At 42.1% G+C, this 14,450-nt stretch overlaps 1 gene segment (V, D, J or C); it reads left to right on the forward strand.

Moving 5' to 3' along the window:
- Positions 1-632: 632 nt before the first annotated feature.
- The window catches only part of LOC101537989 (T cell receptor beta constant 2-like), a 150,192-nt gene continuing 136,374 nt past the window's right edge, over positions 633-14,450 (forward strand). Inside the window, 2 exon segments of the C gene segment in view lie at positions 633-681; positions 801-1,091. Of these exon segments, the coding sequence occupies positions 633-681; positions 801-1,091 (340 nt within the window).

Here is a 14,450-nt window from a genome sequence, read left to right on the forward strand (position 1 = left end):
TTCCATTTTGGAAAATTCTTACTAGGATTTTTACTAGAATTGAATTACTTTTTTATCTGGGACAATCAGATAAAAAGTTAAAATAGGCAGATGTATATACAGACATATAACTGCATGTAGACACAGTGAAATTGAGATTCTACAGAATTTAAGTGAAAAAAATTTCTGCATAACTCAACTTTGAGACCCAAAATATTAGATAGCAAAGATAAAATATTTGGAAATATTCACTGTGGTATTTTAGTGTATTAAGAGGAGAAAAGTACACAGAAGTGTTAAGGACGACAAGGCAGAGAGTGATCACACTAAAGAGTGTGTAACAAAGGGAAGGAAAGAGATAGAAAGTAACTTGGGGTGTCTATTGTTGCTATTTCTAAGAAATTTATAGGGGAAGGAAGCCCCAACAGGAAAAGCCGTAATGATTTTCAGTTGACAGGTAGAAATAGAGGAAGGGTTACGTTATTTCTTTTGATAAGTCCTTTTACATTGCAATTTCTTCCCTTCTGATGCCACAAATTTCCTTTGCCCAATACCATGAAGCAATCAGTTGTGACAAGTCTGCAGAGCGAACACGTCACTTGAGGATGCTGATGCGACAGCAAGAAAAAGCCTTTTGCCACTTTGATATCACCATGGACTCCAGACTCCTCTGCTGTTTGGCCCTTTGTCTCCTGGGAACAGGTGAGTCCTGAGCAACAAAGAAAAGCCCCATCCTGAGCTTGCCTGCCCCTGCCCCCGGCTCTTCCCCTGTTGTGTTTCCTCCTGGTCTCTGGTACACCTTCTGTTATCTTTCCTCACAGGCTCTATTGATATCAAAGTCATCCAGACTCCGGCATACTTGGTTAAGAACCAAGGGCAGAGGGCAAAGATGACTTGTACTCCGCACAAAGGACATGCTTTTGTTTACTGGTATCAACAGATCCAGGATAAAGAATTTAGGTTCTTGGTTTACCTTCAGAATCAAGAAATTGTTGACCAAATTGATGTGGACAAGAAGTGGTTCTCTGCTGAATGCCCCTCGTCCTCACCCTGTAGCCTGGAAATCAAGTCTTCTGAACCAGAAAACTCGGCACTCTATTTCTGTGCCAGCAGTCAGTCCACAGCGAGAAAATGTAAGTTCCGGGTAGTGCACAAACTCAACATGGACCCAACTCAGGAAGCAGATGATCTACTAGTTTAGAAGAAAGTAACAGAACTTAACTGCAGCGAACTGGCGTCAAAATGGAATTTAACACTGGGGCTGATGGAGTTTGACACCTGCCAATAGGTGATGGAATGACAGTTTTGGGGAAGTAATAGCACCTTGGGGTGTCTTGAACTATGGCCTTCCGTTTTCATTTCTTCTCTGATTTTGTCTCTGATTTTGTCTGTCTTGTGTATTTCCCCCCCTCCATTTGTCTTTATTTGTTTCTTATGCGAAGGGCTAGATGGTCACTAAAGGTTACAAACTTGGTGGTCATTATTCCACCATACTGATAAAGATCAGTCCATCTCTTTCTAATTCTAAGTTTAAAATACCCAGGAAAAGAACAATCTAGTCACCATCTAGTCATGAAACTTCCATAGCGTTTAATTCTTACAACGTGTCCTTCTATTCTTGCAATTTGTGCATGTCTCTAGCTCATAAATCAAGTAAATTTTAATTCTATTATGCATGCAATTTAATCTGACCTTTCTACTGAGCTCAGAGTGGAAATCCTTCATATTTCTGTACATACATCCAGTCTAAATGATGCATGGTCTTTTCATCCAGTTCTGGAGAAATAGATACCCAAATGCACAATCATTCAAAATGGTTGTATATACTTCTTCATTGACCTGTACAGTTAGAATAATGATCACTGCTCTATGCATATGTTACTTTATGTGTATAATTACAACCAGAGTGTTGTTTCAATTGTTAATATTAAGTCTAAAATCCCACTTAAACAGGCCTAAAATTCAATATTTCTCATGGAGTGGATAGTCTTCTAAAATGTTCCCAGTCTACCAGTAAAATGAGACTATAATCTCTCTTCCAACTTCATTTCCAGAATGTGCTTATGAAAGAAAGAGAGGTGGTGAGAGAGGGAGAGAAAGAGAGATAGAGAGAAAGAGAGAGGGAGAGAGAAAGAGAGTGAGAAAGCCAGATAGAGAAAGAGAGATTACCTTATACTATTTATTCTTCTATCTACTAACTGCCAGCTACTTAAAAAACTAAGTAGCACCTCTCTATACATTCATGTTTGCAGTTTCTGATTGCTAATGAGTTTAAGCACTTTTTCCACTAGATGTCTTTATCTTTTTAAGAAACCTGCTCTAGTTATATCCTTAGAAAATTTCTCTACTGAGAGTTTGGTACTACTTCCAACAATCTAATTGATCTCCTTATGGAGTCGGTGCATGTTATTTCCCTCATATGAATCACACACCCATGACTTTCACCCTTGGGCCCCTGGGCATCCGTTACTACTGTATCTCCCTTGTACCTCATATGTCCAGTTCAGAAATGTTTCAATCACGACTCCCATCAAAAATGCATATTACGCATGAGCAACCCTTTTCAACTGGAAAATGCTGAGGAGATGCTTCTCTCTATTCAAATTCTTGAGTAAGATCTGCTCTAGAACTGCCTCAGCTCAATAAGACTCACAGGGATCTAAATAATGTACCTATAGAGTGGTGACCTCTAGGAAACACCTAGAGGTGACACTCAGTGTACCTAAATAAAAGTCCCAAATTTGGACTTTTGAAATGTCGCAAATACAATTTTAACCAGGAAATAACAAAGCTTGATATGGGAAAATACAATCCACACAAGGATTTCTATTTATAGAAATATAAATCAATCCTGCAATAATACACATCTGAAATTTAAGGCAAAAAACTTTAGAAGTGATTACAACATATGTTTAAGAATTCAGAAAAATGTGGTCACAATTTTCGCACTTGATAAAATTGATTAGCACATAACAATTAACAAAAAGAGGAAAAGAACAAGTTATCATATCAATGATTAAAGGAAAAAATTCCTATAAATATTTCAAACATTAAAATAATGACAGACTGTTATAAATCACCATGTGCTAATAAATTCTAAAACTCAGAGGAAATGAAGTTATTTGAAAATGAGTTGCCCAAACGATACAAGATAAAATTAGAAATGTTAAGAAGCTTATATGAAAGAAATTGAATTATCTATCAAAAACATTCACTCAAAGGAAACTAATCAATCCAGCTTTTTTGATGAATTCTATCAAACATTTAAGAAAAAAAATCCGACTGTACATAACACTTGCTTTATAGACCACAAGAGGAGGGACCACTTCCAAACTCATTGTGTGATCCTACGAAACTCTAATGCCAAAATCTGACAAACATGGGACAGAACAATTATATCCTTTAGTATCACAGGTAAAAAAAAAGAATAACACCCAAAAAAGTAGCAAATAATGCCCAAATTTGTATGTATGTATGCATTATAAGTCTGCAGGTGTGTGAATATACAGATGCAGAAATTGTATATCAGGAACAGACTAATTTATTTCAGGAGAAACAATGAGTAAGGTTTTGTTTTTTTTTAAGTCAATGCATGACATCATATTAACAGAATAACGAAGAATGATCATTTGACCACCTCTATAGATGTTGAGGAAACATTCGACAAAATCTGGTACTAATTCAGATTAAGCTGGCAATAGATAAGGGCTTTCTCAAGTTTATGGACTGAATCAATGAAAAATGTTAACTAATGTTTTAACTAATGACAAATATAGACCACCTTACCTCTACAGTCAGGGAAGGGAAAAGACTTATTTCCTTTCTTCAGTACTGTATTGGACACTATAAAAATTGTAAAAAGACAAATAAAAGTACAAGAAAAAGTGAAGTTTTCACAAATTTTAGATTGCATTGTTGTTTGTATAGAAAACTCAAAGAAATCAATGAACTACACACAAAATAGTGAATTTTGCATGATCATAGACTATATGATGAACACTAAAAACAAATTTCTTTAGTTGCAAACCATTAAAAGTAAACTTGAGTACATATGCAATAATATCAATAGCGGGAGTAAATTTCAGAAACAAATTTTTTGTGAAAAACTACAAATCATCACAAAGGGAAAATAAACAAATCATAATAGAAAAAATACCATGTTTATAAACTAGTTTTCAGAGCGTAGCAAATGTCTCAACCAATCATGTTTTCCATGTTGGAAAAAACCATGTGACATCAGACTAAGTAAGTTTTAACAATACCTCATTCTCATGAACAACACTCAGATTGAGGTGAATTATAGACCGAAGCACAAAAGCTAAAACAGATTTTATTCCCAGAAGAAACTATAGGAAAACATCTTTGTAAGTTGAAGGTTAGGTGAAAATTTCTTATGGCCAGAAAACACTGACCAGAAGTGGAAAAGCATCTCCCTCTTAGCCCTCTGCCAGGAAATGTTTGCTTTACAGATCAATAATTATCACCCATAAGCACAAGGATCAGTGTGCGGGTCTGTGCCTGGCCCGTGGAGGAGGGCAGGTGTCATGAGAATCAGAAGTGACAGCCTCCTAGGCAGCCCTCAGCGGAGGGACTATTGGTTTATGCCGTCAAGGACTCTCTTGTGAAATTGCTCAGAAATTGAAGTCATTTTCAATAGCATTCTTTCCTCTGATGAAAGTCCCTCATTACTCCACCGTCAAAGACTCTCTCCCTGGAACTTTTTCTGCTTCCCTCTCTTTGTCACCTAGCCTAAACTTCTATAGAATACCACTGCACAGCAGTCAGTGCTCTCTTAAACGGATGGAGAGCCCATCAGTTTAATATTTCATAACCAAGGTCTCCCCCACTACCCCACTGTTACAGCAGGGGGCAGCAAAACCACACAGTTCTTTTCTTTCTTTCTTTCTTTCTTTCTTTCTTTCTTTCTTTCTTTCTTTCTTTCTTTCTTTCTTTCTTTCTTTCTTTCTTTCTTTCTTTCTTTCTTTCTTTCTTTCTTTCTTTCTTTCTTTCTTTCTTTCTCTCTCTTCTTCCTTCCTTCCTTTCTCTCTTTCTCTCTCTCTCTTTCTTTCTTTCTCTCTTTCTTTCTTTCTTTCTTTCTTTCTTTCTTTCTTTCTTTCTTTCTTTCTTTCTTTCTTTCTTTCTTTCTTTCTTTCTTTCTTTCTTTCTTTCTTTCTCTCTTTCTTTCTTTCTTCCTTCCTTCCTTTCTCTCTTTCTCTCTCTCTCTCTCTTTCTTTCTTTCTTTCTTTCTTTCTTTCTTTCTTTCTTTCTTTCTTTCTTTCTTTCTTTCTTTCTTTCTTTCTTTCTTTCTTTCTTTCTTTCTTTCTTTCTTTCTTTCTCTCTCTCTCTCTCTCTCCCTCCCTCCCTCCCTCCCTCCCTCCCTCCCTCCCTCCCTCTCTCCCTCCCTCCCTTCCTCCCTTCCTTCCTTCCTTCCTTCCTTCCTTCCTTCCTTCCTTCCTTCCTTCCTTCCTTCCTTCCTTCCTTCCTTCCTTCCTTCCTTCCTTCCTTCCTTCCTTCCTTCCTTCCTTTCTCTGTCTTTGGGCCAGACATGGCAGTGCTTAGGGGTTAATTACTCCTGGCTCTAGCCTCAGGAATTACTCCTCAGGGGTTTGGGGAACCACATGGGATACCATCCATGTGCCACCCAGATTAAACCCTGGTCGGCTGCCTGTCTGGCAAATGCCCTGCCCGCTGTACTATTGCGCTGGCCCTACCACATTTTAATTTACAAGGACCACAAACTGGGGCGATCTATTTTTCCACTAAAGGCAACCTCCAAATGATCATCTTTATTAGCACTCTTCTGTTTGTACTAATTGTGGATTAATTTACTGGAACAAAACCGTGCTCCCATTAGTAATTTTAGAGAAAACCCCAGAGAAACAGTGAAGACAGTGGACTGTGCCACAGTGAAAATCTACAGAGGTTGTAAAGTACCCTTGGGTTCTCCCCCAGAGTGACAACTCTGCAAAGTACTGTGGCAGAGAGAAAAGGAATAGGGAGTGAATAAGAACGCGGATTGCTGGGAATGACGGAAGCTGAGGAGAGTGGGTCCACAAGGGTGCGTTATGCCATTCCATCATTGTATATATCAGAAACATCCATAACCAAAATACCGGCAAGGAGACTCTCCATGAGCCAGGCAGCAGCACTGAGTGTGCGAGTTCCAGGCCTCTCAAGGGAGGAGGCAGAACCAGGTGGCCCTGACCTAAAGCTGCAGGGAGTGAGTGCTGGTTGCTCAGTCTCGCCGGCTTCTCAAGTACTGGGGCTGTGCTGTAACTGCCACTCACTGCACTCAAATATTGAAGATTTTACTTCTAAAAGCAGGAGGTGTTGTTTTTTTTTTTGTTGTTGTGTGAAGGTATTTTCAATGGATTAACCATGGAAGCAAACATACTATTTATTTGGAATCCATGTCCCCATTCAATGGAAACATTCCTACAGGGAGGAATATATCAATTCCTCCTGGTAAGTATTTGCTGACAATATTGTCAGCAAAGGTCTACACCCAGAAAATATTAGTCAGAAAAACATTTTAAAAAAAAGAAAAACAGTCTTAAATGACCAGGAATGTGGCTTGAGTCAGAGTGTGCCTTGCATGCTTGAGGTCCTGAGTTTGATCGCTGTGATATCAACCACAGCCACAATATTATTTGTGCTCTTCAAGTAAAAAAATAGGGGCTGGAACGATAGCAGAGCTGGTAGGGCGTTTGCCTTGCATCTGGCTGACTGGGGTTCGATTCCCAGCATCCCATATGTCCCCCGAGCACCGCCAGGAGTAATTCCTGAGTGCAGAGCCAGGAGTAACCCCTGTGCATCGCCGGGTGTGACCCAAAAAGCACAAATTAAAAACTAAAAAAAAAACTAAAATAAAAAATAATTAAAAACTTCTCCAACTTGACAGGGGCTAAATTCAAATTTCCTGACTTTAGCCTGCATTCTGTATTTTTTAAAAAATGAATGTAGAAAAAAACAAGGACTGTCTCTACCTTGCTATGAGATTGCATCCCCTTTGAAAGGAATCTGAATTTTCTTCACGGCCCATTCAGCTGTGAGGATGTTGTTCTTGGAACAGCTGACACAGTCAGAAAGCGTGAGGTCACTCTCGCAGAAGGCTGAGAGGCAGCAGGGAGAGAAGTAGAGGGAATAAAGATTTCTCCGTGTGCTGATAGGACAGAAAATCAGCAAACCAATGCAGTGAAATTGGTAAGAAAATAGGAACAAGGGTAACCCTTGGAGAAAAGGGTGACGCCAGCATCTTTCCTTGATGCAGTAAGCTGGCAGGGACAGTGACATTATGGCCAAACCCTCTCCCTCCTATCTTCATGCCCTGTATCCCCCCAACACACAGAGCTGAATCGCCTCCCCACGGTGGCTGCTCTGCTTCTGTGCTGTGTGGCCTTTTGTCTCTTGGGAACAGGTGAGTTTGCAAACAGGTAAGATACCTCCGACCTAAATATATTTCCCAAGTAGGTCCTCATTAAAGCTTCTCCTGCAGTGGCGGCTGTCTCCAGCTCTGTGTCGTCTCCCCGCAGGGTCCATGGACGTTGGTATCACGCAGACCCCAAGAAGTAGGGTCACAAAGACAGGAACGAGCCTTTCTCTGGAATGTTCTCAGATGAGGGGTGACGACTCTATGTACTGGTATCGACAAGCGCCCGGACGGGGACTGCGGCTGATCTACTCCTCGTCTGGGGTGGGTGATATCGGGAAAGGAGAGATGAAGGAGGGGCACAGTGGCTCTCGAGGACGGAAGGAGAAGTTTGCTCTATCCATCGCGGCCGCCACCAGCATCCATTCGCCTCTCTACTTTAGTGCGAGCAGATATTTGCACAGTGCAGCGTGGCCCCTGGTCCCTGCACAGAAAGTCAGGCAGAAGCCCCCTCGCTGTGGGGTGTGCGGTCCTTAGCGCGTGGAGGGATTCGACACAGAAGCCACTGTGTGAGCTCAGAGCTAGCTGGGCCGGTCCAGGGTCCCCAGCGCGTGGATGACTGAGCCCAGGTGCTGGAATGAACCTGTTCCCGGCTGCCCCTTCTTGTCTAGTCCAGTGGGGCTAGTGCTGTCGTGTCCTGCTGAGGGAATGAACTTGCGAATGAACAGGATGACAATGATTTTCCAGCAGGAATGTTGCTACCTCAAATATAATTTTTGGAGGGAAGACTCCCAAAGCAGTGCTCAGTGGGTCTGGAGAACCCTGGCAGAGACACTTGGCTCAGCACTGTGGGCCTGCCTGGTTTTCAGGCTCAGTGGGGCAGTGCTGCCCAGGCTGGCTATGCTGAGGGTTGCTGGGTCTGTCACTGTCACTGTCATCCCGTTGCTCATCGATTTGCTTGAGCGGGCAGCAGTAACGTCTCCATTGTGAGACTTGTTGTTACTGCTTTTGGCATATCGAATACGCCACGGGGAGCTTGCCAGGCTCTGCCGTGAGGGCGGGATACTCTCAGTAGCTTGCCAGGCTCTCCCAGAGGGACGGAGGAATCGAACCCGGGTAGGCTGGTTGCTAGGTCTACTCAGTATTTTTTTTTTTTATTTTTAAGGAATCACTGTGAGAGACAGTTACAGACTTACACACTTTCGTGGTTACGTTTCGGCCTTACTACTCAGTATGTTTTAACTCGGGGCCTCCACAGCTCCAGCCTTTTGTTTCATCTCCTGTGTCAGTTCTCACAGGGCGGGTTTTCATGGTTCTTTGGCTTCTTTCTCCACCCACTATGCAACGCCCCGACTCCCTTCTGTTTCTGCTGACAACCCTTCTATCCCGCCAGTTGTTTCTCAGTCTGGGCCGCTCCAAGTTCTGCACATCTCTGCCTTGAGCAAGCTGATTCATTCGTTTTCTAAAACTTCAAAGTCAATTTAATTGCCATTTAGTCCGACACAGAAGGTGTAAGCTTAAGTATCAGAGATGGCACTCTCAAAAATAAAAGCTATTTAAAAATATAGTCAATAAAATTTAAGAGACATCTTTCATCTCTTGCCCCACATTTTTATCTCAGCCAAGATTAACCTTAACCAGCAACACTTCTTTCATTACCTGGACGTATAGAATTTCAATCACCTGCCTACTCCTGATATGTTGGCAAAGGTAGGAGATTCAAGATTGCTCTTTCCTGTAGGGCCTTGGGATAAGTCTCTGGTTCCTCTGCACGGAGAGAACTTTTGCTCAGCAGGGGAGTTCTAGGCACATATACTGTACACAAACTTATTTAAGTCCTTCTCCAGCTTCTGCCTTCTAAGTTCTTTTGAAAAAAGAAAATATCCTTGGTGAAGCAAAATTCTATAAAAATATTAATAAAAAATGAAAGATAGTGATTTACTGGACCCCGAAATAGTTGAAAGATGTATAATAATACGTATCTTATATTAATCCATAACAGTAATATCTAATTGGCTATGACCCAGGGCAAAGTCAACAGTAATACCAAACACGCATGAAAGAATGGAGAATGTAAATGTAACAGGGGAAGTAAAAGCTGCTCTCCCTAATGGAATCTGAATTTTTATAACACTATAGCACTGCACTGTTGTCCCATTGTTCATCAATTTGTTTGAGCGGGCACCAGTAACGTCTCCATTGTGAGACTTGTTGTTACTGTTTTTGGCATATTGAATACCCCACGGGTAGCTTGCCAGGCTCTGCTGTGTGGGCAGGATACTCTCTGTAGCTTGTCGGGCTCTCTGAGAGGGACAGAGGAATCGAACCCGGGTTGGCCATGTGCAAGGCAAACACTCTACCTGCTGTGCTATCACAGAGGATAAATAAGAGAAATCTATGTGTGTACAGAGTCTAGTTACAGGATGATGTGTCTAAATACATATATTAGGTGTATGTATATATGGGTACACAGGTCTAGGTTTAACATGTAGGCAGGTGTAGGTGCATCTATAGCATATGTACATATGAATGTTTATGAAGGTTTTTGTGTTACCTTTCAACCCAAACCTTATACTCACATACTGGGATGAGTCTTAAATATTTTAGCTGGAACATCAGATAATTAAATGCATGCCCAAAGTTCTAGTTTTGGCATTATAGGCAAGCTGGCAGAATGTGGAGCCAGAAGATGAGTTATGCTCTATTTCAGGACCTCTAAGACTTCCAAATGCTGGTGCAGTACATTTAAAAATATGGTGTTAAAGCTCCCGGAGGGCTTTGGTGTGGGATCCGACTTATGAGTCATTGCGGAGAAACCCAGTTCTCATGGCTCAAAGTCATTGTCCGTGACTCTTTGGAACTATATCCTGGAATAATATGTAGAAATCAATATGTCACAGAACATTCTTGGCATGGCAGTTAAACTCAAGGATCATCTTACTTCCACATGGGACCAGAGTCCTACATCATAACATACTTTGTTCTGGAAATCAAACTCTTCTGCCTTACTTCTTCATGCTTCTTTGGAAGACAGGTGAATCTTTGCCAAGTGTTAATATACCATTACCTTGATTTGTTCCAGGGTCCTCCATTCTGTACACTAGGATTTCTCTTTTGTCTTTGACCTTATTGGCTTCTCTTTCTCTGCAAACCTCACAGTGATAGAAAAATGTGTAGAGATATATAAAACAATGATCACTGATGATTCCTATATCTTAAATTGCTAATATTAAGTCTCAGCAGTTGCTACAGAGACTTCCCTTCTTTTACCAGAAAGGATCCATGAGCTATACCTGCTAATAACTACTGGGTTCATGACCATCTCTTTCTTCAAGTACCCCTTCATCTCACTCTCCCCCTCTCCCCTATCTACTTCCAAGCCAAGACCTGCCTATTTCATACCTCTCTCCCTCCCTCGTTCTTTAATCTCATCTATATGAAACACAGATTTTCATCCAGTCTCTGCCAAAAAGCCCTATCAAGTTTTCATTTATCCTTAAACCTTCTCCTACGTATAACAGCAGAGGGAAGGCTCTCTGCTTCCTATTAAATGTCCACTCCAAATGTCTGAATGTCAATTCTTCCATTTCCTCTTTTGTTTTTTTTTCAGCTGGGGCAAAAGAAATAATTGTTTAACTTTCTGGATGTTTCCTAATAAAGTAATGTCATTTTTTTCTTCATGAAAGCAAAAGCCAAGTGTCACTCATGACTGCAGTAATTGCTCTAGTGGCAAAGAGCTCTAATGAAGTGTGAGTGTCGGGGTCGGGCAAGGCATCTTGTATTCCATAGGGACCTACGGAAGAGTAAGAGTGATTCAGAGTCTATAGGTGTTACGTATGTCACTTTCAAGAGGTAAGGTCCAAACAGTGGGATTATACTAGCCAAAATCCAGACTCCCAGGTCTGAATTAGGGAAGCAACAATTTTCTGTGTACCCAGGAGAGGAAGGAAAGATGGATGGAAAGAAGGGGTACTCTGGCTATAAATATCTACAACTCACATCAAAAACTTAAGTATTACCTGTTGAGTAAAAATGAAGAAAAGGCAAGACTATGACACTTGGTTTGTACATTGTTTACTACAATGTCACACCCAAAAGTTTTAGCCAAGTTTACCAAAGGACAAACTGTGGGGGGGATTGAGTAATTAATTTTTTCTAGTCATGTGTGATTGTTAGTACAGCTAAAATATGACTCCAGGGCCAGAGAGATAGGGCACTTGCTGGGCACTTGATCCGGGTTCAACTCCTCTCGCCTCCCTGGACCACATGCGGTCTGGAGTGACCCCTGAGCACTGCTAGAGTAAGCCCTAAACCCAGAGTAAGCAGGTTGTGGCCTCAAAACAAAAGTATTATACTAATATCCTGCACAGCACAGTAGCACAATTGTCCCATTGTTCATCGATTTGCTCGTGCAGGCACCAGTAATGTCTCTTCTTGTCACTGTTTTTGGCATATCGAATACGTCACGGGTAGCTTGTCAGCCTCTGCTGTAGTGGGCGAGATACTCTCTGTAGCTTGCCGGCCTCTCCAAGAGGGGCGGAGGAATTGAACCCGGGTTGGCCACATACAAGGCAAATGCCCTACCGCTGTGCCATTGCTCCAGTCCCCTAATATCCTGATGTCTAAAAAATTAATTGATTGAAGTCTGAACACCACGCCAGTGGGAAGTAAGACTGAGCAGCTGTGTGAATATGACACAAAAATAACTAAAAGTCATGACAAGTCAGGGAATGTTACTGCCCCTCATACATGCTATCTCGGGGCATTGCTCCACGCATATACTTCCTGGGGCCTCTATGAGGAAGTCACTTTGGCCTCCGTATTCTTTTTTTTTTAACTTTTTATTATAGAAATCACTATGATGTACAGTTACAAACTTATGAACTTTTGTGTTTGCATTTTACTCATACAGTGATTGTTTGCCCACCCCTCCACCAGTGCCCATTCACCTCCACCAATGCTCCCAGTATCCCTCTCACCACCCCCACTCCATCCCCCACCACCCCACCCTGCTCTTCTGCAGGGCATTCCACTTTGTTCTCTCTCCTTTTGGGTGTTGTAGTTTGCAAAAGAGGTATTGAGTGGCCTTCATGTTCGGTCTATAGTCTACTTTCAGTTCGCATCTTCCAACCCGAATGGGTCCTCCCGACATCCTCTACTTGGTGTTCCCTTCTCTATCTGAGCTGCCTTTTCCCCTAGCATGTGACCTGCTTATTCTTTTGTGAATCTTCTTTACTATCAACCTGCAAGCTCGTTCCTCTTCATTCTTCAGAACACAATTCAAATATCACTTCTTTGCCCCTATTCTCTTATTAGTCCAAGCCCTCCAGCAATAGTCTTTTACAGTTCTGTTTGCTCACACCAAAAATAATAAAAGGGGAAATTTAATATTTTGTACAAAGAGTAGAGACTTCAGTTAAGATAAATAAGCAGTGCGTGCATTCGGTGCAGGATGAAATGAGAAAAGTGTGAACTGAAGCAGTAGCCTTTTCACAGGAGAGGAGAGAGGACCAATCCCTGCAGGATGACTGTAGGGCCATGTCACCACACAATGACTTCATCAAGAGCTACCTCACTTCCTCAGGACTTGGAGGTACTCGTCTCACCCTGGCTTTGTCATGAGTGTCTGGTGCTTCTGCTATGTGGCCTTTTATCTTCTGGAGACAGGTGAGCTAGATCTCTCTGTGTTAGAATGGAACATTTTCTTCAGAGTTATTGTCTTCAGGGTTAGGATGGAGCATTTTCTTCAGGGGTAGTGTCTGAACCCAGCATTGGGGCATCCTGGATACTAGGCAACTGTCATCTTCTCCCTGTCTTAGGCATCACAGGTGCTGGCATCTCCCAGACCCCGAGACGCTGGGTTACGGGGGCAGGAAAGAAGGTCACACTGGAATGTTCTCAAACCATGGACCACAGCTATATGTATTGGTACCGCCAAGACTCCGGAATGGAACTCCAGATGATCCATTATTCGTATGACGTGAATGTCGTTGCCAAAGGGGAGTTCTCCTCTGAGTCCACTGCCTCCAGAATTAGTAAAGAGACTTTTCTCCTCAACCTAGAGTCTGCCAACCCCTCCCAGACATCTCAATACTTCTGTGCTAGCTCTGAGTACACAGCACTCCACGGGAAACTACAGACGGTACAAAAAGGGATGTCACAAAGATGAGAAAGTCCTGCCTTCAAAAGCCTCATCTTGGACCACGAAGCCATCACAGAGACTCCTACATGCCTCAGTCTGGGGTTACTATGGCCTGAACCACGGAATGGGGAGAAAACAATCCCCAGCTGTCATTTAACCAAGCTGGGTGTGGCCAGTTTAGGGGCAGTTTCCCCACACATCTAAATGCAACTGTCTTATGGGAGTTGCACAAATGGTTTTTCAAGAAAAGTGGGATACTGAGTGTTGCATTAAGGAAACTGCACTGGAGATTTGCTAGCTGAGAAACAGAAAACAGACTCCTTTGCCCTCTTTACAGACGATCTCTTGTTAACTCTTTATTCCTTGTGCTGTACTAATCATTCCACAGCGTGTCTGAAGTCCCTTCCTTTCACAAATCCAAACCTTCTAACTACAACTTTACATCTTTGTTTCATGACTTGGAGCTTGGAAGATAGGAAGAACCTGGGTAAATTATTTTCACTACTGCTTATCTCTGTCATCCCGCTGCTCATCGATTTGTTCGAGCGGCCACCAGTAACGTCTCTCATTGAGAGACTTATTGTTACTGTTTTTGGCTATCCAATATGCCACGGGTAGCTTGCCAGGCTTTGCCGTGTGGGCACAATACTCTTGGTAGCTTGCCGGGCTCTCTGAGAGGGGCGGAGGAACCGAACACAGGTTGACACTTGGTTGTCGCCGCGTGAAAGGTGACCACCCTACCTCTGTGCTATTATCTCTAAGTTAATATATTTGAGGTAAGGTGGAATTTGAGCTATATCTAAAGTTTCTCTGAGGTATTCCCAACTCTGTACTTAGGTGTTGCTCCCTGTGGTAGTTGGGGGACCAGATACTGAGGATCAAATAAATTGAGGTTGCCCACATGCCATAAAAATGCCGAAGCCCTGCACTGATTCTCCAGTCCTAAGTCAATGGACTTTT

Source organism: Sorex araneus, chromosome 1 (genome assembly GCF_027595985.1).
Source record: "Sorex araneus isolate mSorAra2 chromosome 1, mSorAra2.pri, whole genome shotgun sequence".
Lineage (NCBI taxonomy): Eukaryota > Metazoa > Chordata > Mammalia > Eulipotyphla > Soricidae > Sorex > Sorex araneus.